The sequence below is a fragment of the Ursus americanus genome, chromosome 7 (assembly GCF_024610735.1).
Source record: "Ursus americanus isolate L20-20 chromosome 7, mUrsAme1.1.p, whole genome shotgun sequence".
In the NCBI taxonomy this organism is placed as follows: Eukaryota; Metazoa; Chordata; class Mammalia; order Carnivora; family Ursidae; genus Ursus; species Ursus americanus.
In genome coordinates, this window is record NC_142133.1 from 61,824,950 (window position 1) to 61,851,564 (window position 26,615).

At 49.0% G+C, this 26,615-nt stretch overlaps 1 protein-coding gene across 1 annotated transcript in view; it reads left to right on the forward strand.

Annotated features, from left to right (window-relative positions):
- Positions 1 to 26,380, forward strand: part of CAPN14 (calpain 14) — a 48,244-nt gene extending 21,864 nt beyond the window's left edge. Inside the window, exons 10-24 of the mRNA XM_045809135.2 lie at positions 1,273 to 1,358; positions 2,579 to 2,653; positions 3,734 to 3,897; positions 4,831 to 4,994; positions 5,507 to 5,515; positions 7,304 to 7,509; positions 8,429 to 8,465; positions 8,965 to 9,021; positions 10,708 to 10,765; positions 13,343 to 13,407; positions 14,756 to 14,824; positions 15,415 to 15,493; positions 16,084 to 16,200; positions 16,551 to 16,606; positions 18,990 to 26,380. Of these exons, the coding sequence (XP_045665091.1) occupies positions 1,273 to 1,358; positions 2,579 to 2,653; positions 3,734 to 3,897; positions 4,831 to 4,994; positions 5,507 to 5,515; positions 7,304 to 7,509; positions 8,429 to 8,465; positions 8,965 to 9,021; positions 10,708 to 10,765; positions 13,343 to 13,407; positions 14,756 to 14,824; positions 15,415 to 15,493; positions 16,084 to 16,200; positions 16,551 to 16,606; positions 18,990 to 19,016 (1,269 nt within the window). The 3' untranslated portion in view covers positions 19,017 to 26,380. The remainder of the gene's footprint in view (positions 1 to 1,272; positions 1,359 to 2,578; positions 2,654 to 3,733; positions 3,898 to 4,830; positions 4,995 to 5,506; positions 5,516 to 7,303; positions 7,510 to 8,428; positions 8,466 to 8,964; positions 9,022 to 10,707; positions 10,766 to 13,342; positions 13,408 to 14,755; positions 14,825 to 15,414; positions 15,494 to 16,083; positions 16,201 to 16,550; positions 16,607 to 18,989) is intronic.
- The last annotated feature ends 235 nt before the right edge of the window (positions 26,381 to 26,615 follow it).

The window sequence follows — 26,615 nt, forward strand, 5'->3', positions numbered from 1 at the left end:
ATTTAAAATTATATGTTTATGTCCATATTTTGTTGTATATTTATTTAACACAATTAGCAAAATTTAGCACTTAACTATGTGTTAAGTCGTGTTCCAACTGCTTCACAAATGTTAACTCAATCCTCACAAGAACCCAGTGAGGTGGTATGTTAGCGTCCTGGGGTTGCCAGAACACATTACCACAAGTTGAGAGGCTTCAGACAACAGAAATTCATTCTCTCACATTTCTGGCGGCCAGAAGTCTGAACTCAAGCTGTCATGAAGGCCTCTGCAGGCTCTAGGGGGGATCCTTCCTCGCCTCTTCCAGCTTATGGTGGCTCCCAGCGTTCCTTAGCTTGGGATGGAGAGCTCCAGTCTCTCCCTCCATCTCCATATGACCTTCTGCTATGTGTCTTCTCCCACTTCCTTTACCTTCTCTGTCACTGGGTTTAGGACCCACCCTAATCCAGGGTGATTTCTTTTCTTTCTTTTCTTTTTTTTTTTTTTTAGAGATTTTATTTATTTATTTGAGAGAGAGGAGAGAGTGAGCCAGAGAATATAAATGGGGGGTGGGGTGGGGTGGGGTGCGGCAGAGGCAGAGGGAGAAGCAGGCCCCCCGCTGAGCAGGGAGCTGGGCCACAGGGCTCTATCCCAGGACCTGAGCCGAAGGCAGACACTTAATGGACTCAACCACCCCGGCTCCCCTCCAGCGTGATTTCATCTCAACTTCCTTAATTTTATTATATCTGCAAAGACCCTTTTAATAAACAGCATCACACAGGGGCAGTTGGGTGGCACAGTTGGTTAAACATCGACTCTTGGTTTCAGCTCAGGTCGTGATCTCAGGGTCATGGGATTGAGCCCCGCGTTGGGCTCTGTGCTCAGCATGGAGTTGGCTTGAGTTTCTCTCTGCCGCTCCCTCTGCGCCTCCCCTCTGTACTCTCTCTCTGTCACTGAAATAAATAAATAAGTCTTTAAAAATAAGTAAATAGGATCCCACTGACAGATTTTGGGTAGATCTGTCTTTGGGGGGCCACCATTCAACCCATTACAGCCAACGACGCTATTAGCTTTGCTTGACAGATGAGGACGCAGACCCAGAGAGGTAAGTCCCTGGTGCTCGGTCTCAGCAGCTCGTGAGAGGCAGAGCCGCTTTCTCTTCTCCCCACGCTCAGGGCCTTTGGTCTTCCACTTCAAGGTCCCATCTGGCAGGCACGGATCTCACCCAGCTATCTGCAACATTTGCATTTGGCGCTCAGCCCGGCCCCCTAAATTGCTTCTCATTTTGTGCAGGTGACCTGCAAACATGGACCAGAATATCTCGTCAAGCTGCGGAACCCCTGGGGCAAAGTGGAATGGAAAGGAGACTGGAGTGACAGGTGAACGCCCGGGACGGGCTGGCAGGGGTGAGGACGGGGAGGGCAAGGCTGCGAAGGAGGCTGCCATCTGCACACAAATTCAAAAGCGTTCTTTGGTCTCCAGCTGGATGGGGAGAGCGTTCCGATTGTGAAGGTCAACTGCTAGCATTTATGAGATGCTTAATGACATATAGATGGTTTCCTCATTCATTATAATAATTGAGCTAATGTTTATTGAGAGCTTGCCAGCACTGTGCTAAGCACTTTGATTTTTTTTTCCTGCCCTTATTTATTTAAAAGTAAAAATTACCTTGACTTCGAATGTGCAGAGACCCCCCCTTATGTGTAGTCTGGTGTATTTCCTTCAAGCACTTTGAATATTTATTATCTCTAATCCTCTGAACAGTGCTCTTACAAGGTAGGGAGTTTTATCCCCATTTTACTGATGAAGAAACTGATGCTTAGTAAATGAATTACTTAAGGTCTTTGGAGTTGAATCCAATGTCCTTTCCTGGGCAGGTTCAGTGTGCTCTTGGGCCCGTTGAGTGAGAGGTACACGAATCTGGTTTGGCCCCGACCTCCTGGTTCCATGTCGTGACCTCCGGGAGCTCTGCTCAGATCAGAATGTGATTCCCTGTGTCACCTTCCAGGGACTTAGTTTTGGGCAGGAGTCTGGGCGACGTGAGGGCTCACCTCATTTACTCCCCACCCCCCAGGTCATAACCCTGTGCTGTCTGCTCTCTAATGTCTGAAAATAGTTGTTTTTTATATTTTGTCCCATTTTTAGTTGTTTATGGTGGGAAAGTAATGCAGGAAAGCCTTATTCCCTCATGGTCAGGCACAGAAGTTCAAAATGAAGGGTTTTGAAAATACATAGTACCAACATAGGTTCCAATGCGCTCGGACATTTCATAACTTTGTAACTTCGGGAAAGTGACTTAATCTCTTTTAACCTCTGTTTCCCAATCTCTGAAATGGCAACAAAAATCCCTACCTTGCAAAATTGTTATTAGTCTAAGGTGAAATAAAGTATGTGAAGGGCCTGGCCCAGAGCTTGGGGCCCAGTGAGGGATGAGTTCGTTACATGTCGTTTTTAGAAGATGGGGTGTGAGATTAAGTTGTTTGCCAAGCCGCACGAAGAGGAGAGAAATAATGATACCCTTGAGCATTTCCTAGCGCGTTTCCCCCACGTCCTTCACACTCCTTCATTCCCCCTGGAAACACCCCTTTTCTGTTTTCAGCTCAAGTACGTGGGAGCTACTGAGCCCCAAGGAGAAGATTCTACTGCTGAGAAAAAGTGATGATGGAGAATTCTGGTATCTGACCTGGGGACTTGGGACAAATGCCCTGGCTTACATTTGGACACCCAGCCTGCAAATATTTACTGGGTGCCACACGTATGCTCGGCACCGCGTGTGCAGAGATCACAAAGACCCGTTAAACAGCCATGGCCCCTATGATAAGAGCAGTGGCCACTGGCATGGCGCTCGGTGGGCGCTCAGTGCAGAACATGGGGGTAGCCACCTTCTTCTCCCTGACTTCCATCCTGTCTCTTGTCACTGTCACTCAAAACACTCAAGCCCAAGGTTTTGTCTTTCTTGGCCTGAAAGGGAGATGAGGAAAGAAGGCACTACAACTATAAGCCACCTCAGAGCACCGTGGCACCACTCCCACCCACCCCAAAGCCGCTCATCCCCTTTTATGAAAAGCCACCAAGATGCCTTGAACTGAAGCTTTTCCTGGGTGTCTGAGGCGAGCCCCATCTGCTCCCTTTTCCCTTCGCTTTTGGCCCTTACTATTAACTTCCACCTTCCACCCTTGTTCCCATGGGCCCCTCTTCCCCAACCCTGCACTCTTTTTAGACTGCTGCGACCCCTCTCTCTTTGGAAGCGGTCACTGAACTCAACAGCCCTGCAACTACTATTCATTTCCATCGTACAGAGAAGTAAACTGAGCATCAGCCGGGGCAGATAGCCTGCCCTTGGGTCGCAAAGTTAGTGAGAAGGGGCTAAGACTTTCATCAATGAACAGCTGAGAACCGACTTGCACAATTATTATTGAATATTTATCTCTCAGCTGGCTAGCTAGGAATGTCTCAATTCAGCTTTATCACCGCCATCAGCAAAGCAAGAACACTTCCCCCAGGCACACATTGCAGCAGGCTGCTTCCAGCGATGGGCTGGAGGTGGGGGGTGGTTTCTCGATGGCCCACCTCCCCTGATGCACCCTCACACCAATCTAGCCAACGCCGCTCTCCTGTGTCCCAGGCCGGCTCAGCTGGACAGAAGGGCGAGGTCATGGGGCTGGGGCTGGTGGGGCTGGTGGGGCTGCTTGATTCCAGCCCCACTTTGGTCCTGATGAGTTGACATTGGACTGTGCCCCCTTCCTCTCCACAGGATGACACTGAGGGACTTTAAAGCACATTTCATGCTTCTGGTCATCTGTAAACTGACCCCAGGCCTGCTGAGTCAGGAGGTGGGCCAGAAGTGGGCATGCACCATGCGGGAGGGGAAATGGGAGAAGGGGAGCACGGCTGGTGGCCGGATGAAGTCGCCACGAGGTAAGCACGTGCACAGGAGCTGGGGCTCTTGGGGCTAGAGTGGCAGCTTTACCAGTGAGGGCGGGGATACGGGCGCGGCCACTGTGGGTGGTGGGGGGCCTGCTCCCTGCACGGGGCATCTGGCTGAGCGTGAGGGGTGTGGATGGTTGAGCCGAGGGCTCTGCCCCTGGGCTGTGTCCTCCTCAGCCCTGGGAAGCCACAGGCACACATGCATGGGAGGGGGGTGTCAAACCCCCTTGTTTTAGGACAAGGTCATTTCCAACCTGAAATAACCACCCCTTAAAGGCAGGCTTGAAATAGTAATTTTGTCAGGTGTATCAGGCCCTCCTTGCCTGGAGGTTGGTGGTGAAACAAAATCAAGGATTCCCAGCTCAGCAGTTAGAGGAGACAAACATGTCTGAATTCTCAAAATGGAGAGACTTGGTCACTGTGTCCCTGTCTCCACGATGGAGGTGCTGAGCCCTCTCTTTGGAAGGAAAGGCCTGAGGGGTATGATCTCAGTGGGCCAGGTGCCCTTGGCTCTGGCTTCCCTCTCTTGCAACAGAGCCCCCCCCCCCCCCAGGCTGCAGTTGCCCTTAAGCTAAGGCTTGGTCCCTGTTAAAATGCAGATCTCCCCGGGATCATGGACCTGGTCTCCTCAGTTAGTTAATACAGTCCCTTCTTCAGATAGTCAGTGTTCATGGGGCACAAAGTCTGTGCCAGGAACCGTGGTGTGCGAAGGGGCTATAGTGACGAGACGAGCTCTCAGTCTGTGTGTCTGTAGAACATGGGGTGGCAGGGGTGGGGTGGGGGGGTGAAAGAGAGGAGGCTGAGAACCCCACTCTGTCCAGATGGACTTCTGAGTGGGCATCTCAGGGCAGCTGCCCTGGGTCTGTGGGAGCGTGATGCTAAGGGACCCGGGAGTGTGGCTCACCACACTGTGTTCCCCTCCAGACACATTCTGGAAGAACCCACAGTTTCTGCTGTCAGTCTGGAGCCCTCAGGAGGGCAGGAGGTCCCCGATGCCCTGCAGCGTGCTGGTGTCCCTGCTCCAGAAGCCCAGGCACAGGCACCGTAACCGGAAGCCTCACCACGCCATTGGCTTCTACCTCTTCAGGGTGAGTGGGCCTCTGGGGCTGCGGCCGCGTGGGACATCTCCCGCCGCCGGGCACCCTTCCTTCCTGTGTCCTGTCCTCTTCACCATCTGCCTCTGTCTACATGCAGACCTGGGTGACCTTGGCTCCATCCCTTAGGAACATGTGATCTAGAACACGCCACCTGCTGCCACTTAAGCATCTTCTTCGTCTGTAAAGTAGGGACACTGATATTTAGGCAAAGGGTAAACCAGAAGGACATGGCGTGCCAGTGCTCCCCATGGTGCCCGGCACACAGTTCCTATAATCAATACCGCTGTTCTTTTCCTCTCTCAGAAAGTCAAGGTTGCCTTCCCTCACCCTTTTCCAGAATTCCTGATGATGGATTAAAATGTCACTGACTAGAACAGCAAGTCTTATGGGAGAGAAGGGGGCCCCTCGGGGGAGACTTCTTACATATCAGCCCCTGTTAGTTTGTGCTTGTGGAAGAGTTGTGTTCCTTACCTAATGAGGCCTCTCTCTTTTCTGTTTTTCAGCTGAGCAAGGTGAGTGCCACACTTGGCCAGCTGGCCCCGGTTTGGAGTGATGTCACATGTGAGGTTCAGCTTGACCGTAGCAGCCTTGTGTACGGAGCTGTGAGGATGTCCGGCCAACAGTGCCGAAGTGCCGAGCGCTTGCCGTTCCTTTTACCCAAGGACCCAGAGAAATCCTTCTGCCTCTGTGGGGCGGTCTGTGAGCCTGGTGTAGACCCAAAACGTTTTAGAATTTATTAAATCCTTGTGTAAATACCTAGCACTGATATTGATGACCTTCCCAGTGTCAGAAGAACAGTAAATCACAGTCTTGCCTTAGTTATGAAGCCCATCGTAAAACAGATCTGCAACATATGGGACATCAGGAGACCATTCAGCCCACCTCCTTGGGGACAAGGGACAAAGGCTTGGGAAAATGGGACAGAAACACAGGCAGTGGACAAGAACAAGTGTGGATGTCACGTGCGGTGGGAGCCTGGCGGGAGCAGTTGAGAAGGTTGGAGGGATCCCAGTCTTTGCAAGCGTGCCAGCTATTATTTTGTTTCCCAAAGCAAACAGGAATGGGAAACTTAATTTTCTCAGATTAGACTGAATCGAGTAAAAGGGTTTTTGTAAAAGAAACCATTTCTGCACTGGGTATCTTGGGTCAGTTTTGTTTTTTTTTCCTCCTGTAGGAACACTGAGGGCTCCGAAAGTTGCCTATAATTTTTTTTAAAAGTTATTTACATCATGCATATTTCTAAGTAAAGTTTGGGTCAGCCTACTATAAACTTGCAAACAGAACAAAACTATAAGCCAGTTAAAAATTTAAAAGGCAAGAAAAAAGTCATATATGGATAAGGTAAGCAGTTGAGTCTATCAGGAACACTAAACCTAGGACAGCTAATATGGCTGATCATAAAATTTAGTTCTGAGATTCCTAGTAGCCAAGGCAAAAATGGCAATAGGATGATTCTCTAGTTCTCATTGTCTGATAAAAGAAAGCATACATCATCAGGAGTTACATTTTGTTTCCTTAGCCTTGGGTGGGACCTGTGAAATGTTTTTTATGTGGATGGGTCACGTCTTTGTCATCTGTATATAAACTGGAATGGAGAAGCAGCATACGGTCCTCCACAACCCTTGAGTGAGAGCAAAGGGAAGAAGCAGCGAAAGAGAAGATAGGGAAAGATAGGGAAATAAAGGAGGTCTTCTGAGCTTTGGTCCATTTCTCTTTCCCTTTCACTGAGATGATGTAGAGTGTCCAGTTTATCTGTACACAGCTGTTTTAATGTAGGTGGGGAGATATTTGCTGGTCCACCCGTATCTGTGACCATAGTCACGTCATAATCAACTTTGAAATTGCATCACATACATGGAGGAAGCATCAGGGAGTGTGAAGAACATGGACTTTGGAGCTCAGCTGCCCTGAATTCCAACCCTGGCTGGGACTCTTACCAGCTAGGTGACCCTGGACACATGACCTAACTTGTCTGAGCCTCAGACCCTCAGCCGTAAAATGGAAAGTGCAGACACAGTGACATTTCTCACGTCATTTGTATACGATGTTGTTTTTAATGTAAGGTTACATGAATTGACATGTGTTTGCTCAGCCCCACATAGGATTCCAGCTATGGTGCCCGTTCCTGACACGTTGTGTTTCTTCCTCTCCACTCCTCACCCCTTTATCCCTCCACTGGAGCAGGTTGGGTTTGGCTAATCAGAGACCACCTTCATCTTGTCTCCTGGCCAAGGGCCCCAGGGCTGGCCACAAGCCCTGGGTATCACCTTAACTGGGGCTCTTCCATCCTCCACCCACAGTACTATGGTGACCAGAGGAGACTGCCTCCTGAGTTCTTCTGGAAAAATGCCCCGCTAAGTTGGCCTGAAGCATTTCTCACAGAGAAAGAAGTGAGTCAGGAGCTGCAGCTGGAGCCGGGGACGTACCTCGTCGTGCCCTGTACCTCGGAGGCCGGCCAGGAGTCGGAGTTTCTCCTGAGAGTCTTCTCCAGGAAGCACATCTTCCAGTAAGGGCACAGGACTCCCCTGGAGGTTGGGAGGGGAGGTATGGAGGAGGAGGTGAAAATGGCAGAGGACGGGGTCTGTATGGCCAACACAGGAGAGGAGTAGGGAGAGCAGGGAGCTCCCTGCGTGGAGAGCACCCTTCCCCTCTTTCTCCCCACCTCCTAAGAAATGAACAGTCTGCTAGACATGTGAGAGAAAAAGCTAGAACAGACCTGGCCCCTGTGCTCTGAAAGCTCAAGGCCTGGAAAGGACAGAGACGTATGAGCAAGGATTTATGCTATACTGTGTTCAGCGCAAGCATTTATCTACACAGGGTGTTAGCAGAACATCGAGGAGGAGCATCTGAGCCAACTTCCCACAGTCCTGGGGGCAGCAGGGGTGGCTTCGGGGAGCTGTTAATTTCTAGGAGATGCATGGGGTTGTGCACACGAGAGGAGGTTGTCATCAATGAGTAGGCTCAGATGCCGTAAGCGTGTGCGAGTGAATCAATAGACACACATCCCAGCCCAGCTTCTGCTGCTTATGATTGTTTTGACATGACAGCCCTCCAATGCTTAGAATCCAGTTCTCTTTCTTTTTTATTTCGTGGTTCGTCCCTATGTAGTCTGACCTGACCTCGAGCCTCACAGTCTAGCAGTGCCAAGTCACATATATGAGTAGGAGCGGTTCGGTGTGGGTGGGGACAGTGCAAGGCGAGCTGGGCGTGCACAGGAGCAACAGCCCCGGGCACGTGGGAGGGACAAGCAGTGTGCGGGGCCACGTGGCTGGACTGCCCAGTGCAAGGAGAAGTGGGGGGAAAGGCGCGAGAGCTGGGCGAGCCCACGTGGCACGTCAGCTAAGGGACTTGGAAAGTGTGTTCCAGGGGAAGAATATTGGCCAAGATGTGCCCACGAAGTAATTCTGCCTTTTGTTCTCCCTCAGTGAAGTTGGCTGCGGCGCCAGCGCTGTCTTCTCTAAGGTGCGTGGGCAGGTGGCATTCCACGTGCTGGGCCTGTTTCCGAAGCCAGGATGGTGGGCTTCTCCCCCCATGTTCAGGCGCTGGGGGAAGAAGTCTGTAGATCCTGAGGACCCTCCTCTGTGGCACCCATACTACCTTCTGTCCTGCGCCCTGATAGCCCCTAGGCCCTGCTGCTTTTGCACCAGGAGGACTGCCCTTCTGGTCAGGTCCTTGTCATGGACGCCCCAGGGCCCTAGATGTATGAGTTACACATTGACTTGCTTCTGCTTCTTCCTACCTGGTATTTCTTTTACCCATTTTGCTGTTTGCTACTCCCCCAAAGGCAGTGAGAAGTGGAGAAACAAAGGATGTGTGAGTGCTGTGGTAGAAAACTTAAGGCAGTGCTCAAGGTCTAACTTACGGACTTCCGGGGCCTGGGGGTTGTGAGACATTAGTGTGTGCATGAGCACCTGTTCATCCAGGAGAACGACAAGGTCTTTCCATGTGTCTGTTCCTCTAGGAAATAGTGGACCAAAATGAAGGGCAGGATGAGTTCTTCACAAAACTCTTCGAGAAGGTAAGTTGACCAGGTGTGGTGGCGAGCAGAGGGTGAAGCAGGGGACAAAGAGGAACACAGAATTCCATGGAGGATGTGTTTACAGCTGCCTGACCCTGGGTACAAAGTGTGATACAAGGTTACTGTTCCCCAGACTGCCACTTTCTATCCAAGTCCTCAAGCTTTTAGACACATAAGTAGAAGTGGATTGTCTCCAGAAGGCCCCTATAAAATGCATATCTGTTCTTCAAAGCGACATTGATTAGTTGTAGGAGAAACAACCTTAATCTTTAATCCCTGAGAAAATGGAATATAGAGTTTAGAATCTGTGTTGGCAGTGGGCACAGAGCATAGTAATGACAAGCTCTAGGGGTCTGAGGGGGCCCAAGGAGGAAGCCCCCTTGAGTGGTCATCTAGAGAAGGGATAGGGCTGGGAAGAGAGCACTAGGGAAGAGGAGGGCCTGGGGCTGCATACCTGGTCCCCTTGCAGCCTTTCCTTGCACTGACCCAGATCAGGAGGCCAGTGGTGCAAGGTAGGGCTCTGGAAGCCACTGTGTCCCTAGGCTGCAGGATGCTAGATCCGTTGAGGAATAGGACAAGAAATACACTAGAAATCTGGCGTCTGACAGCTTAGTGATGTCATTAAAACTAGAGGAGCATGAGCTCCTTATGTTAGTAACACTCTGGATTTAATTCACAATGTGCCTGCCCCCGTCTTCTATTCACCCCTGGCATTCTGCCTAATGTAGCCAGAGAGGATAGTCAGAATTTTACATGTGTTGTTCATAAATGTTTTTCTCCATACCAGGGGTTTCCAAACATTTTCTGTTGCAGTCCTTTTATCAAATGGAATCTTACTGAGAACCCCAATATATATAAAACAGATAAAAATGATATGAATATGTATCTGTTTTAAAAGCTCACATTGATGATACTTAACATTTCATTTATGCTTTTTAAAGTTAATTTTTTTAAAAGATTTTATTTATGGGGCGCCTGGGTGGCTCAGTCGTTAAGTGTCTGCCTTTGGCTCAGGGAGTGATCCCAGAATCCTGGGATCGAGCCCCACATCAGGCTCCTCCACTAGGAGCCTGCTTCTTCCTCTCCCACTCCCCCTGCCTGTGTTCCCTCTCTCGCTGGCTGTCTTTCTGTCAAATAAATAAATAAAATCTTTTTTAAAAAAAGATTTATTTGAGAGAGAGCAGGAGAACACAAGTAGGAGGGGCAGCAGAGGGAGAAGCAGGCTCCCCACTGAGCAGGGAGCCCCATGTGGGGCTCAATCCCAGGACCCTGAGATCATGACCTGAGCCGAAGGCAGATGCTTAACCAAGTGAGTCACTCGAGGGCCCCTTTAAAGTTAAATGTTAATGTAAAGGGTTGCTTCTCATAAACTCTAAAACTTGGAGCCTTGGCTAAAGATATCTTATTAAGAATAAAATTCAAACCATATTGTTTGTCAACTCCTGAAGCATCTTGATAAAGCCCAGTTTGGAAAACCCCATTATTGCACTGCTTCCTATAAATCCTGTCCTGCTCAGGTTCCCTGGACTCGATACCTGGGCTCACTCACTCTGCCCAGAAGTGGTGTATGTCCCGTGCTGAGCGGGTGTAGGAGTGACTTTCCAGCCCTCTTCTCCTGCAGCCCCTCTGCATCTAATGAGCCTTCGGTAATGATAATTTTCTCCTGCCACTCTGCTCCCACTTCAGTATCCAGAAATAAATGCAGTGCAGCTGCAGAAGATCCTGAACCACATGACCTGGTCAAGTGAGTATTTCAGAGTCATCTTGTAGGACGCAGGGGGCACAGCTGTTCTGAACTCCGGGTCTGCTCTCTTTCCCCAGTGGGACATGTGAATTGCTGCACGAGGGTCCCGTAAGCAGCTGTGTCTTACACCAGGGTGGGTCATGTGGTCTGAGGAAGCAGCAGAGAAATTTACACAGCTTGGAAAATAGTTTTTTTGTTTTTTGGAGGGGGGTTTGTTTTGTTTTGCTTTTGCTTTGCTTAGTTTGGGTGTGTAGAGATATGGCTGTGAAAATAAAGATTTCTGATGATTTGCTAGTTTGAGAAGGCTATCTGAGTACTTCTTTCTTGGCATATAAATTCCATGTGGAAGAACTGTACCCAGGCTGGCATATAAATATTGTATTTATATACAATATAAGTGTTGACTAGCCCTCCAGGGAGCTTTCTCATGAACTTGAATTTTAGTTGACCAACCTACAAAAATTTGAAGGAGGGGAGCACATCCCCTCAGAGGGCTGCAAATGGCCAGTGTGGGTGCCTTCATATGAAGCCTGAGATAAATTATTAAGAAAACTTAGTCTGTGGAAAAATTTTTATATGTATATTTCAAGTGGGAAGAACATGATTTCTTCAAGGAGGAGAATGAACTTCAAAACAAAAAAAATAAACCAAATAATTAAAGGGTATTTGCCACCTAACATATGTGATTGGTTCTCCTTTATATGAAGCCAAGACTTCAACCCCAAACAAATTATAGTCCAGGGTATTGTATAACGCAGGGCTTGAAATAATTTCCAGATGGTTCCTCAAAGCCAAATTCAGGTATCATAAAAGAGCCAGAAGGAGAGATTCTAGAAATTATAGAATATAAGAATCCCCCCCACACCCCGGAAAATAAATCCGAGGGAAATTCTCTAGAAGAGTTAGCTCGAGCACATTTACAATTTTTAAAAATGTTTTGAGCACAAGTATGCAAAATCATTTTCCAAAAAAACGTGTGGACAAATTGCTTTCATTTAGTCCTATGAGAGAATTTTTGGATTAACAGATCAAAGAACTACTGTGGTTTTGGGCAAAATACTTGGTAATCTGATAGTAAATGATGACATGTGGGTTGGAAAGGAGCAATATGAGATGTATTCACAAGTCTGATTACCACTCCCAAGAGTTACATAAATATGAAACCAAAGGGGTAATTCTATATCATAGATGAGAGTTCCTGGTTTCTACCCTTGGTCCCCTTCACATGCTCAGCTTTTATCCGTGACTCAGAAGCGGGCATGGGAGGTAGGCTTATCAGATTTGCAGATGGCACCAAGCTGGAAGGAGTCATTAATATAATAGATAGCAGAATTGAAATTCAGAATGCTCACGACAAGCTGTGCCCAAACCAAAAAGATGAAACAGAGTCAAGATGATAATTAAAAATTGCCATTTCATTATTTCTTAAAAATTGATTGCATAAGTTCATGGCAGAAGAGATCTCATTTTTGTGGCAGTTTATGTGAATAGTATCTGGTTAATTTAGTTGACCTGGAGCTTAACACAAGCTCACAGTTTCAAGTTGCTGCTAAATAAGCGAATCGAAACTCTGGCTATATTTAATGGAAATGTTTAGATTTGTATTTTTGAAATTGCGTTCCAAGGAGTATTAGACACTATGAAGTTTTCAGGAAGTGTTCCATGAAATAAAAGGGGTTAGACTCTGTGGTCAATTGTGCTCGGGAAATTCTGCATTAAACAAAAACAAAATTTCAATATTGACTTCTCATAACCTATTACATGCTAAGATGCATGGTGAATGGAGAAAAGGGTCTATAAATACAAAATATTTCAAATACAGTTGAACTCAAAACCTTTCTCTACAGAACATAATTTTGGAAATACAGCTTGAAAATTTGGGAAGCAATAGCCCCCTTGTACCCTTCTGCTTTACACTGCAGCTGAAGGAGTACATTCTGGTCTTGGTACCACATTGAGAGAGAAGATGGCAAATCACAGTGTCCAGAAGAAGGCAAAGAGTGTTTAGAAGCCACGTTTAGCATGGAGGGGAGATGTTGAAGAGCAGACATATGCCAGTTTATGCCTTTCTGGAAGCAGAACTTGGACTCAGGACTGAATTTTGCAGAAGGTTCCTTTAGAATTAACATAAATTTCTCCTGATTGGAGCTATTCATCCATGTGAAAAAGCAAACACCCGTAACTGAGAGACCGTCCACCAAACATCTGAGGAAAGGATCCCCCAGTTTAGGTGGAACTTGGACAAACTGATCTCTCAGCTCGCTTTCAGATTTGGGAGTCCATGGCTCTGTGAGGTACCCATGTCCTAGGTACATGGGGCCACGTTTACCTGCCTATGGTGGGGACAAAGCTGGGCTGTAACCGGGTTGTCTCTGCAGGGTTTATGGTGCTCTGCAGGAACCACCATGGAGCCTTCTCTCTCTCCACTGCCCTCTTGTTCTTACTCCCTGCTACCCCCCATAAATGACGGCCATTAGAGGCTACAGGTGGCCTAGACAGCTTGGCCTCTTCCCGTTCAGAAAAGGGCCATGCCATCCTAGGGCCACTCCCATGCACACTCTTTCTGTCCCTCTGCAGGTCTGGGAAGTGCCCAGCCTCTCTTCAGCCTGGACGCCTGCCAGGGGATCCTGGCCCTGCTGGACGTATCCTTTCAGGTTTGTGGCAGGAGGCGTGCTGCTGCTGGTGGAGAGTTTCGCATCGGACCAGGCTGCCTGGGTTTGAATCCCAACCCAAGTGCTTCCTAGTCGCGTGATCGCAGACAAGTCACATAGCCTCCTGGTGCCTTCAGGCCCTCCTGTGCAGCATGGAGATGCTATTAAAAGCTACTCTGTAGTATCAGCAGGAGAATGCACGTGGGGTAACCGAGGCAAAGTGCTTAGTGCTGTCATCCAAGGAGTGTTGAATATTAGCTACAAATAACAAGAATCTTATTTGCCGAAAGGATGAGGCCACTGGAGGGTGGTGGTTGGGAGCAATCCTCCGGGTAACAAGAAGCTGTTACAGGAGCCTCAGATTCCCAAGTGTTCCAGCTGGGGACCAGGCAGTGGCTGCTCCCATTTACAGAGCAGGAAGTCAGAAGTTAGTAAGCTCAGGGGCATGCCACAGCCCCTGCTTTCCTGGCTCTCAGCCCTGTGCTGTTTCTAGCAAACCCTCTGCCTTTCTAAGTGGACGATTTAATCACTGTTTAATTATCCATAGTACAGAGAGGCACATGGAATGGATAGCGTATGTGTGGGGGGCAAGGGGATTGTAAATACAAAAGCGGTCTTTGCAGAAACGTTGCAGAGGGCAGCGTGCAGCGGTGGGCCGGTGTGCAGGCATTGGAGGAGGTCCTGACCTTATCACCGGCTGCATGAACTTCAACAGGAGCGTACTCCCTGAGCCTGCATTTTATCATCCATTACAGGGCGGGGGAGTGAACACCGACCTCACCTAGGAGGTGAAAATGAAGTAACGTAGGCCAAGCATATAACTCGGCCCTAGACCCACCAGATGGGCTCAAATAGAGGTGTGTGTGGTAGTATTTTGACCCGGTCTCTCTGAGGCAGAGGTATTTGTACATGATATGATCTACAAGGCCAATCATTAAGCTTTTAACTTTTTATAAAAGGACTAAATATAAGAGCGGCCCTGTGACAGACTCCCTCCAGAAGTTGGTTTTAACAATAATGAAAAAGAGAGTGACTGTTTTTCACTTAAATCACATCACATTGGCTGTGTCAAAATATCCTCTCACTGAATTCTATCACCATCATCCTCGCCGTCATTGGATGTCTCCCAGTGTGGCTGTGTTTCTGGTTCCTTCTGTCCCTTCTTAGCAGTGGCAAGGGAGCACTGGGCTGGACTGAAAGCCAGCAGAGGCCAAGCAGGGCCATCCCACATGGAGCAGGGCTGTCCGCAGATTGCACCCTGCTGTGCGGAAGGCCAACTGCTGCTCCCAGAGGTGTGAATGCAGTTCCCCTGGCAGCTTTGACCTTAACCCTCTATCAGCTTAATGCATCTGGTACCGTGAGCATCCAGGAGTTCAGGGACCTGTGGAAGCAGCTGATGCTCTATCAGGTAAGAACTAAGTCTTAACCACACCTCCTGGTGGGAGGCGCAGGTCAGCCCCATGTACCCCACTGTCCGCCCATCGGCTCTCCCCTCCCTTCCGTGGGCCCGCCTTCTCGCTCCCCCAGACTCAGCCTGTTGCAACAGTCTCCCGGATTCCTAAAGGGCATGGCTGATCATGTTGCTTCCTTACTGAAAGCTTTTCAAGACTCCCCCTGGCCTTCAGATAAGGTCTGAACTGCTTAGAGTGGCAATTACAGTCCTGGATCAATTGGCTTCTTCCTATTTGTCCAGTTCTTACTCACCACTATCCCCCTCGTCTCCTGAGTCCGAAAGTTGGCAGCCCTTCAAGGTTTGGAGAATGTGGCCAAGTCAAGTACATTCTTTACACCCAGACTGTCTATCCTCATGACAGCAAAACCACGCCATTTCTCAGAAGCCCGGACCCTCTGTCTATTCACGTCCTGGCAGCAGGCCCTGCCGGCGGGGTCTCACGGGGGCCGGAGGTCCGCTGCAGCATCGATGCTGGGGCACGGAGGGGTTCTCGGGTAGTGCTTGGAAACGCCTGGTTCCTGAGCCTTTGGAGTGGTTCTTTGCAGGAGGTTTTCCACAAGCACGACAGTAACCAGTCGGGATACCTGAACAGGATTCAGCTGCGGGCCGCCATGAGGGACGCAGGTAGGCAGGCCGAACCTTGCTGCGGCGCATGCTCGCGGGGCGGGGAGGGGCGGGGCTGCGTCACTGCGTCACTTCCGAAGTAATTCTAGCACGCAGAGTTGCTCCCCCAGAGTCCGGAGGCCCGAAGTTGTGGATCTGCAAATCACGGAAACATTTATTATCCCTATCACTGTGGTCACAGCCGACATTATGGAGGGCTGGGGCAGGCACACTCTCGTGTAATCACGCCGAGTGATAATCCCCACGTGACAGAGGAAGAAGTTACAGCTCAGAGAAGTTAGGTAACTTGTCTGGAGCTTGAATCCAGGACTATCAGGCCCCAAAGTGGATGTACTTGACGACTCTTGAGCAGACTGCCTCGCTTTGAAGGCCAGCATCGCACTCGATAAGAGGATCCTCACGCTGGTGGCTTAAGGGGTCAGGAATGGGGAGTCAAGATGGAGCTAAAGTTAATGGACTAAATAATTAAACAATTCATACTGAACCCCACGAAAGAAGACCCCTGTGTTATCAGGATTCAGGTCCTGGAAGGGGAAGGGAGGGGGCATGGAGTCCCCAGCCCCCATGGCGGGCATCTGTGTTGGATGCAGGAATCATGCTCAGTGATGATGTGTGCCACCTGATGCTTATTCGGTACGGCGGCCCCAACCTCCAGATAGACTTCGTCAGCTTTGTCCACTTGATGCTGCGTGCGGAGAACATGGAAGGTGAGCTGCTGGGAAGGAGGCAGGGCCAGGGCTTCCTCTAAACTCCCTGTGGATTGCCCACCTGTCCCCAGTTCAAGCAGGAGGGTAGACGGCTGCCAGTGCAGAAACAACAGGCCAGGAGCTATGGGGCACCCTGGCTCTGTGCCCGAGAAACCCAGCTGCATCACCCCAAACTCATACACACCCTGCCTGTCCTGGGGGCAAAGGTCTGAGGCGGCTCACTTACCCTTGTAAAGTGTGGCCACATGGGGCTGAAACCAGGTTCCCAGGTGACGGGTTGGATGGGGGAAACCAGTTCGTAATGTTTCCCGCACACATTAGCTGTGTTCCTTTCTGCTGCATTTTCACAGATGCCTTCCAGAACTTAACCCAAGATGGCAAGGGGATATACCTTCAGAAGCCAGAGGTAAGCCTTTGGTCATGGGGTGGACTCACATCATCTTAGGCAGAGGTGGCCACAGCAGCTCCAGGCTCTTGTGAAGGAGCAGTTCTGGGGCCTTCGTTCTACTGAGTTAGGGATGTAGCCCTTCGTTGCACTCATCCGTTCATTCGTCTGCTCTTCACTGAGAACTCACTCTGTGCGGGCACGTATGCAGGGACCTAGACCCTGACTCAGTGGACCCAATAACTGTGACTGCAATAATGCCGTGGGACAAATCCACCCAACTTCAGCCGTGACAACAACACTCACTGAGTTCTGGTTACGTGTCTGGGGGTCAGCGGGTCTCATCTGGTGGCTTGTGATTGGTGGCTGAACTGGGGCTTTGCTGGGGTACCATCATTGAGGAAGCTCTGACCAGGCTGGTCTCATTGTCTCTGGGCAATGGCAGAAGTACAAGGGAGCGAGCTTACAATGCAGGGTCTCCAGGATCAGGCATGTCGTGCTCTACAGTTTACTCTGTTATCCAAAGCAAGTCACATGGCCAAACCCACTTCCAACACATGGGGAAATAGCCTTCTTCTCTGTCGTGCAATGTGCCTCAAAGACACTTGCAGAGGGCACAGACACAGAGTGGGTGAAGACCCAGGCCAGCAATGAACTCCAGCACAGACAGTAATAGGGGAGCTGGTCTGACTAGGCCATTTCACAGAGGCCTTTCTGGAGGAGGTGACATCGAAGTTGAAACCTTAAAGATCAGAAGGAGCCAGGGAGGCAGAGTGGAGAGTAGGAAAGGCTCAGGCTAGAGGGAACAGTGTGTGCGGTCCTGGCTAGAGTAGAGAGAGTGACAAAACTGGCTCAAGATGAGTCTGAGAAGATCAGGGTCAGATCTCTCTCAGGAGCTGGCCTAGCCTTCCCACTATGGGCAGGGATTCTGATCTTGTCTGGGTTGTGTCTTCTCAAACCTCATATGGTGGTTCGCACGTAATAGGAGCTTGACAAACGTTTGTTGAGTGAATGAGATGAAATGCCGACAAGACAAATCTGTGCCTGACACTGATGGTCTTCCTTGATGGTTCAACTGCGCGGGTTTACTGAGCACCCACTATATGTCAGATGTGGCCCTAGGTAGTGTTTGCTGCAAAGACATTGGAGTCTGGAATTAAATGATCTGTTCTTTCTAGAGAACTAGACCCTTTTTAAGCAGCCCAAAGAGAGGAAACACATCCTCTCTTTGGGCTGCTTAAAAAGGTTCTGGTAAAAACTCAGGTTTCTTCCTTGACCTCAAATGTCCGTTTTATGTAATCTTTCCAAGATATTTAGATCCTCAGCATGTGTCTTGCCTCAATCACAGTCATATTTGAATGTGAAGATTGGATTCAGCTGGAGGGGCAATAGTTAGACTCTTCCGAGCCCATCTCCATCACAAATCCCCAAGCTCACACCCTGATCCCAAGCAGTCCAGGCTGTCTGCCCATAGTGCAGGCTCCGAGCTGGGAGAGCAGGACAATATGAACATGTAACTGCAACAGGGCAGCCCACAACCCGAGCAGACTCCAGCAGTGCAATGTGTCATCATGGGAAGAGAACTGGACTGAGACCCGAGTTGAACCCACAGCACTGCTTGTAACTAGCTGTGGGACCCTAGGCAGATCAACTTCAATATATCTGGGCCTCAGCTTCCCCACATGTGAAATGAGTGAGCTGGGCTAGGTGGTCTCTAAGATCCTCTTCAGCTCTGACCATCTCTGGCTCCATGAGAAGGAGATCCTCAGGGCCATCCAAGGAGGTCTACGGGGAGTGGCAGCCCACTTGTTGGAATTTCACGCTGGTTTTCTCTGATGCCATTGGTAAATCACCATTGTCATCTTCATCACCAACATCAGCAGCAGCAGCATTCTGATGTAATTGGCCTGGGGAGTGGTTTCTCCAGAGTCCCCTCTATGTGAATCAGAGGGACTGTTCATCACACCCACATAAAGCTGTCAGACAAATGGGCCCATAAGTGTAAACATGTAGAGTATGCTCTAATGGATTTCTGCTACCCAGTTGGTCCACACACCTGCATGCTGCTGTCATGAGCACGCCAAATTGAATGCATGGCAGAAAATTGCATTGAGAATTGAATACAGAATCAGCCTGTATCTTGGGTATCATCATTCACAGGCACCAGGAGAAGTCAAGGTTGATTATATTTCAGGTTGATTTATACTTACTACCAGATGGTGTGGTCCCTCTGGCTAAACCATCCATTACTGTCCTGTCTCCATGGCTTCCCAGAAACGAGGGGGAGGAGGTCCCAAGTCCTGTGTCAGGCTCCAGGGTCTGGTGACCGAAAAAAGAAGTACCCTTAGCTGAATGTCAGGGGTATGCCTGAACTGACCGTAATTTGCTTCCACATTATGTCCAGTGGCTGATGATGACTCTGTACTCCTGAGGAGGCTGGAGCCCTGTCTGCCTTCACCGAGGACTCTGCATATGGTTCAAAGGTAGCCTTCGGCTGAGATCAGTTCACACTCAACCCATTTATCATTCTTCAGGACCATGTCTCCAGTCATCATCTTCTCAGCTGAGATGATTTCTTTTCTGCAGATCTCCTTTGGATAGGCAGTGTGCAAAAAGAGAAAAGAGTTAGGAAAGATTGCCTTGGACTTGTAAAGACCAGCTGTCATTCTCAGGCTGCAACCTTTTCACAAGCAGATATGTGACCTAATGTGACCTAAGCAATCAGACTCCAGAATTGGTGTCTCAACCTTTAACAATAATGCCTCCATTGCTGTCCAATTTAAATGACCTTAGCCGAATGTTATCCCATTTGGAGTAATAGTCTAGGTTTCAGGCTCTGAAGAGGGATTAATATGTCCTTAAACAACTGTACCAGCTTCTAGAAATTGGTGGAAGCATAGGCTAAATTTCAACTGTGTGGAGGTGGATGGGGCTATATTGAGCTTTCAGGAACACAGAAAATGAGAGGATTGGCAGAGTCCAGGTGGATTGGGCTGGCTCTGGCATTTGAGGTCACAGGATGGTCTTCTGCTACAGTATCTCCAGATGGTTGAAATTGGGGTGGGAACCAGTGTATTTAAAACACCTGAATTCTCCAAGGGCTTCCTGCATATAATAGGTGCCAGTCTGTTTACTTGACCTATGGACTATCAGATCCATTTCAAATCAGTCCCCAAAGCCTCTGTGTGCCTACTTTAAAGAGGAACAACAAATCAATGCTGTATCAGAGAGCTAAGCAGTGGATGGTTCATATCTCTGATTTTTTTTTTAAAGATTTATTTATTTATTTGGCAGATAGCCAGCGAGAGAGGGAACACAAGCAGGGGGAGTGGGAGAGGAAGAAGCAGGCTCATAGTGGAGGAGCCTGATGTGGGGCTCGACCCCAGAACGCTGGGATCACGCCCTGAGCCGAAGGCAGACGCTTAACGACTGTGCTACCCAGGCACCCCATATCTCTGATTTTTTGAACTACCATGCTGCCTCACTTTCACAGCCTCCCTCCCAACCAAGAACCTGGAGGAAAACCAGAATAAAGGCCATCTCCCAAAGTCTATATATTTTACTCACAGGTTAGCAACTCAGAGCCATTTGTTAAAATTCTATTTATTCTTAATTTCCAAACTGTTCTAATAGACGTGACTGTCTGACCTCCAAGGACATAAAAGACTAAAGGAGGAAAATGAATGATGGGATAAAAGGGTGTCCATTGGCAGAACAAAAGGAAACTTGATAGTCGGATAAATGGGCACTGAAGAAGGAGCAAATACTTTCTAAGCATGGCTTAAGGAAGTAGAAAAGTATTTTACTTAGAAAAAACTGTATTGATTCTAAGTGATGAAGTGTAAAATGGTTTTCCATAAAGTTCCAGGGACATGAGGTATTACTGCTTTTATAAATGATGATCATGTATTATAGCCAAGATTTTTATGTCTATTTGTCAGTATCTCTGTCTTTAGATTTTGCCATTGTAAATATTTTTTTTAATTAAAAGGCAATTTGGAAGATTTTGGGGGGTGAGAAGGTGATACCATCATCCTGTTCATGACACTTGGACTACAGTGTAATAGTTTTGCTTGGTGCCGATGGCATTTATATTGAAGTTAATTAAGTCTGATAGAACCTCCCTTCTATCTTCTCAGTGGTCTGACCTGCCCTCCTATGTCACTCGTGCCTGAGTCTGTCACTGTGGTAACTCAGATGCCTCACGCCGTGCTGACCTCCTCCCCCATTCCTTCCAATGCCCCCCAAAACTGAGTATTGGAGACCAGGGGCAGAGCTGTTTTCCCACTCCAATATCCCTTCCCCATCCTCACTGCAGGGCATGTGAGGCAAGTAAAGATCTGGATGGACCGCACAGGGGTCAGACTGAGGTCAGGCTGAAGGTCTGAGAGGTGGACATCTGCATTTCCTGGAAGTCAAAAGCCAAAAGCTTGATCCTGACCGAGCCAAGCAGGAAGTGTGCAAACCCAGCAAAGGAAGAGCAAGGAGTCGGTCCTTGGGTGCCAAGATAGGTGAGGTCAGAGAGTTCGGAAGGTCGGGGTGTCCACCCAACCAGCGTAAGCAGGCACAGCATACCAGGCTGAGCACTGGCGCAGGCTTTCAAAACCTCAGGAAAAAAAGGAAAAAAGACCCTAACTGGTGAAAAGAAAAGGACAGTTGCAAGAGAGGACTAAAGTACCTGCCCTTTCTTTACCCCTGTTTTTACTCTTTTCCTTCTCTCATAGTTTTGTTCAAAAACTCAGCCACCAAAGAGAACCTTCTAGATTCCAGTCGGAGCCTGGGGCAGGGCAGTCAGCAGCTGGCTGTAAATAGCTCTGCTTCCCTGCCACCGTCACGCTGGGTTAGAGAAATGATTTTAGCCTCTGGGATTCTCAATCTGATGTTTCCCCAGTGAAATATATGCATTTATATTTATAATGGGAAAAAAGGAGGAAATGAGTTTCATGGGTCGTGGGTAGGTCAAAGTGGGCCAGCTGGGCCGGGCTTAGTTTTGGGGCAGGCTATGTGTCCAGCTCTCGGGGAGCTTTGGAAAGATTGCCATCTGGGCTCGCTGGCCCCAGGGCCTGAGTACCATCTCTTTTCCAGTGCTCTGAGGACCCAGGGGTACAAAGTCCAACAGCCACAAAAGTGAGGAGACGTTGGGAAGGAACCTTCTAGCTGGATGACATCGGGCCTCAGTTTACTTATTTGTAAAATGGAGCCCAAAACGTCTACATCACTGGGTCATTATGACGATAAATAATGCCAGCATACTGTAGGCACTCAATAAATAAAGTGTCTCTTTTTTTCCCTTAGGCAGTACAAGTGTTTTTTACGACTATTATAATTTCTTTTTCTTTTTCTTTCTAACGACATTGTCCCTCATAGTGATGGCTCTTTGTAAACACCCAGGACATGAGAGTCCATTTCCTCTTTCCTCTTCGTCCTCCTCTCTGCACACTTCGTGTCCCCTCTCTGCACACTTCACACCATGTCTTTGAAGATTTGAAGTGTGGCCTCAGGAGGACGGCCCCTGTCTCCGGTGTCAGGGACACAGCTCCTGGGAACCTCTGAGAAAGTAGCCGTCTTGTTATGAAAGCTCTTCTGTCAGGCAGACAGCAGTTCTGCCCTCTGCTCACCTGGTGCCTCAGGAGCAGAGCAAGTTTACGCATCAGAGTCCAGGTTGCGAGCTGGTAGTTTCCTGGACCACCGACCACGCGGCTTCTGGGAGAGTCTTCTTTGAGACTGCAGACTGGCCAGCAGTTATTCCAGAAACTCTGCTGGGCAATTCCATTGGGAGATAGAGCTGGCCTTATAGTGAGAAGGTGTGGCACATCCGCGGTCTGGAGGGCGGCCCCTGGCTCCTAGACTTCTGTCCTCACTGTGGTGCCCCATCCTGATGGGCTTGGAGGCTACCCCAGCTGGCCAGCATGAGGGGGGGGCCCGCTGGGCAGTGAGCTTTCACCTTATCTGTCTGTCCATCCAGCCATGCAGCCAAACGTTCAGCGCTCTGTGGGAAGACACTTGGCAGCCTTCTACGGTGGGTCAGGCACTGTGCTAGGCACTGGGGACCAGAGGGACAGTCTTCTGGGGCGGCAGATGACTGCAGGTGGCCTGGCACTGTGACAGGTGGGGCAAGGCTTCTTGGGAGGTGATGCTTAGTTAAGAGGCTGGAAACTAGACACTAAGGGGAGAACAACAAAGCTCCCCACGGAGGGTACTGCACGGCTGTGTGCGTGCGGGTGTGTGTGTGTGTGTGTGTGTGTAAAAGACCCAGAGCGAGGGATGGAATAGTATGTTTGGAAAGCGGCTAGTGTGTCGGAGGAGCCAGAGCTTAGCTCTGCTCGAGGGAGCAGCAGGGGCACAGGTGGCACAGGCAGGCACTGGCCAGGGCCCTGTGAGCTCCGTCGTGTCACAGCAGCCGGATCCTCTCCTGTGGGTCTGAGACATCATCCAAGAACTTCAAGCCTGGTCTCAGACATTCAGACCCTTCCTCTCCACCCCCAAAGCCATGAAGTCAGCAGGGTGCTGACCAGGCACTGGGAGTCTAAGGGAATCACCAAGTTCAAATCCCTGCCCTAGTTCAGGGGAACTTGGTCCGAGGACTTCACCTTTCTGAATCTCGATAGCATCACCAATGAGATGGTGAGAAGAACACTTGCCTCACAAGGCGAGTATCAAATATAACATACCAGCATTTCCGGCCTTTGGCCTTGCACATGTGAGCTCCGCCTGATTCCCCTGGTGGCGGCCGTTGCCTTTATTCGTGCATCTGTGGCGTGTGCTGAGGCTGTTCCAGCACTAGATGGCGCTCTGTCCCCACACAAGGGCTCCTTCCCGGGTGTGGGCTGGCAGGGGACAGCTTCAGCCCCTAGCCTGGGAAACTGGGCGCTTGAGTGCCCTGCCAGCCTGGCCCAGCTCAAAAGGCCAGCTTCAGCCCCACGCAGGCTCACTTTACTTTTCTTGCTTCTTTGTTTCTGCTTAGTTTTTAATGGATGCCCTGTACTTTGTTTTCTACTGTTCTGTAAGTAATGTATAATTTTTTTGTTTCTGAAAAAAGCAAAAATATGTTTTTAAGCCATGACTGTAAATGCACCTCCTTGAGAGATACAACCATGCCTCGGCCTCTCACCCATGAACCCCAGCACCTAGCTTAGCACCTAGCTTAATGCCGAGTTCATGTTTGGGGTTTACTGAATGCATGAACAATTTTTGAAGTAATTCAGGTGAATCCTTTCACAAAAACGTCAGTGTGTATTTGAGATGCTAACCGAAGATGTTAGCATAGAAGAGTTGCTTAAAGAAACATAATGATTTTCCTTTAAAAGGGTCCCTCTGATGTGGCCCAAGATAGTTTACTCTGTGCCCATGCGCCATGCCCTGATCCCAGGGGCAGTTCGAGCCACCGTTCAGAAGCTCATCAGACTCTCCCTGAAGACAAGCTTCTTATTTTGACATTCCGGGCATTTGGACATTGTTTTCTCTTATGTATTCAGAATTCATCCTCCCAGAAGCATAAACCAACTGGGTCAAGTTCCAGAGCCTGTTACTTCCCGTGGAAGCTCTGTGAGCAGTAGGAGGTAGCTGGTCCTGGACCAGACCCAGACTGAGGTGAGGCCAGGCTGGTGAGACACCGTGTCCATCTTCAGCTTGCTCAGCTGCTCCTGCTTGCAAGAGCAAAGGAGGCCGGAAGTGGTGTAGCCCAGCCCAGGCGGGGTGGGGTGGCGGAAGGCGCAGGCCTCACCTTGTCAGGGAGTCGGGCTGTTTTTTTGTTCCCCTGACCAGCTGCCGATGGGGCTGTAGATGAGTTCCCGAACTTCTTAATTCAACTATTTTAGGAAGTTATGTATGCAGTTGGAGGAGACTGGGTTGTATAACTTCTAAATCTGCCTCTGGCTGGACGTCACAAATTTGCAAGAGCACAGGCTGGCCTTAAAAAAAAGATGCCTACTTGAGTCCAGCTCTCCCATTTACTGGTGTAAGTTACCTTCATGAGTCACCAAGTGTTCATACCTACAGTCCAGAGGATGCCCTGTGGATCACATGGGATCACACACTTCAACTGCTCAGTGCAGAGCAAGGCCGCTGCTGTGCCCTCTCTCCTAGGGGAGAAGCTAAATGGTTTCTGAACCAGCGCAGAGCGGAGGCCACAGGGCTGTGAAGCCTGAGACCCAAGCTTCCATTCTGCTTAAAAACATCTCTTGGAAAGATTTTGTACAAAAGATCCAATTCCCAGATTCATTTCCATTTTGGCTGAATGAAGGGATCAAAATGATGGTTGTCTTTGTTCTGACTTCCCATTGACCTCACATCAAGTCTCCCCTAAGAGGAAGCCTCAACAAGCCTGACATTCCACCTACACAGCTCTTAGCCCAATTTGTTCGCCAACAGGAACAGTGGGAGGCAGCCCTGGGGAGGCCACCCAGCGCCCAGCAGCTCAGGCACAGTGGGCAGGCCAGGTGTGGGCCCCTAGGCTGCCCCCTCTGACCTTTCACCCTTGGTCCCGCACACACTGGGGAAGAGGGCCCGGTTCAGGCCCCTCAGCAAGGCTGGCCTGTGTGCTAAGCCTTACTCCCATTGCGTGCGATTAGGGGATCCCCGGGGTGCAGCTCAGATGGTTAACTCACAAGAACATTCTTTTCCTGGTCTTTAGCTTCCTTGAGAAGGGAGAAATCAGAGACTGTTAGAGTGCCCTTGGCCTGGAGTTTAATGCTGAGAGGACCATGGTGTTCTCGGGGTGTTCTAGAAAATAAGAGAAACCAACGGAGGAGGATAGATCATACTAAGTGTAGAAGCAGACAGCTTGAGAGACACGTTAGATCTAGATAAAGGGAAGCACATGTATAAACACATAGGGGAGGAGGAGCAGAGTAGACACACAATATTCGTGGCTCGTGCTGAATATACATGAGGCACGGGGAGAACCAAATCCTCAGGATATGGCAAACAGGTTTCCAAAGGCAAGGGAAACAAAAGCAACAATGAACTTTTGGGACTTCATCAAGATAAAAAGCTTCTGCAGAGCAAAGGAAACAGTCAACAAAACAAAGAGGCACCCCACGGAATAGGAGAAGATATTTGCAAATGACACAACAGATAAAGGGCCGGTATCCAAGATCTATAAAGAACTTCTCAAACTCAACACTCAAAAAACAAATAATCAAGTCAAAAAATGGGCAGAAGACATGAACAGACACTTCTCCAAAGAAGACATACAAATGGCTAACAGACACATGAAAAAATGTTCAACATCATTGGCCATCAGGGAAATTCAAATCAAAACCACATTGAGATACCACCTTACACAAGTTAGAATGGCAAAAATTAACAAAGCAGGGAACACCAAATGTTGGAGAGGATGTGGAGAAAGGTGAGCCCTCTTACACTGTTGGTGGGAATGCAAGTTGGTACAGCCACTTTGGAAAACAGTACGGAGGTTCTTCAAAACGTTAAAAATGGAGCTACCCTATGACCCAGCAATTGCACTACTGGGTATTTACCCCAAAGATACAGGCGTAGTGAAGAGAAGGGCCATATGCACCCCAATGTTCATAGCAGCATTGTCCACGATAGCCAAACTGTGGAAGGAGCCGAGATGCCCTTCAACAGATGAATGGATAAAGATGTGGTCCATATATACAATGGAATATTACTCAGCCATCAGAAAGGATGAATACCCACCATTTGCATCGATCGACATGGATGGGACTGGAGAAGATTATGCTAAGTGAAATAAGTCAAGCAGAGAAAGACAATTATCCTATGGTTTCACTTTTATGTGGAACATAAGGAATAGCATGGGAGACATTAGGAAAAGGAAGGGAAAAATAAAGGGGGGAATCAGAGGGGGAGATGAACCATGAGAGACTATGGACTCTGGGAAACAAACTGAGGGTTTCAGAGGGGAGGGGGTGGGGGATTGGGCTAGGCTGGTGATGGGTATTAAGGAGGGCACGTCTTGCAAGGAGCACTGGGTGTTGTGCGCAAACGATAAATCATGGAATACTACAAACACTAATGATGTACTGTATGGTGACTGACATATATTATT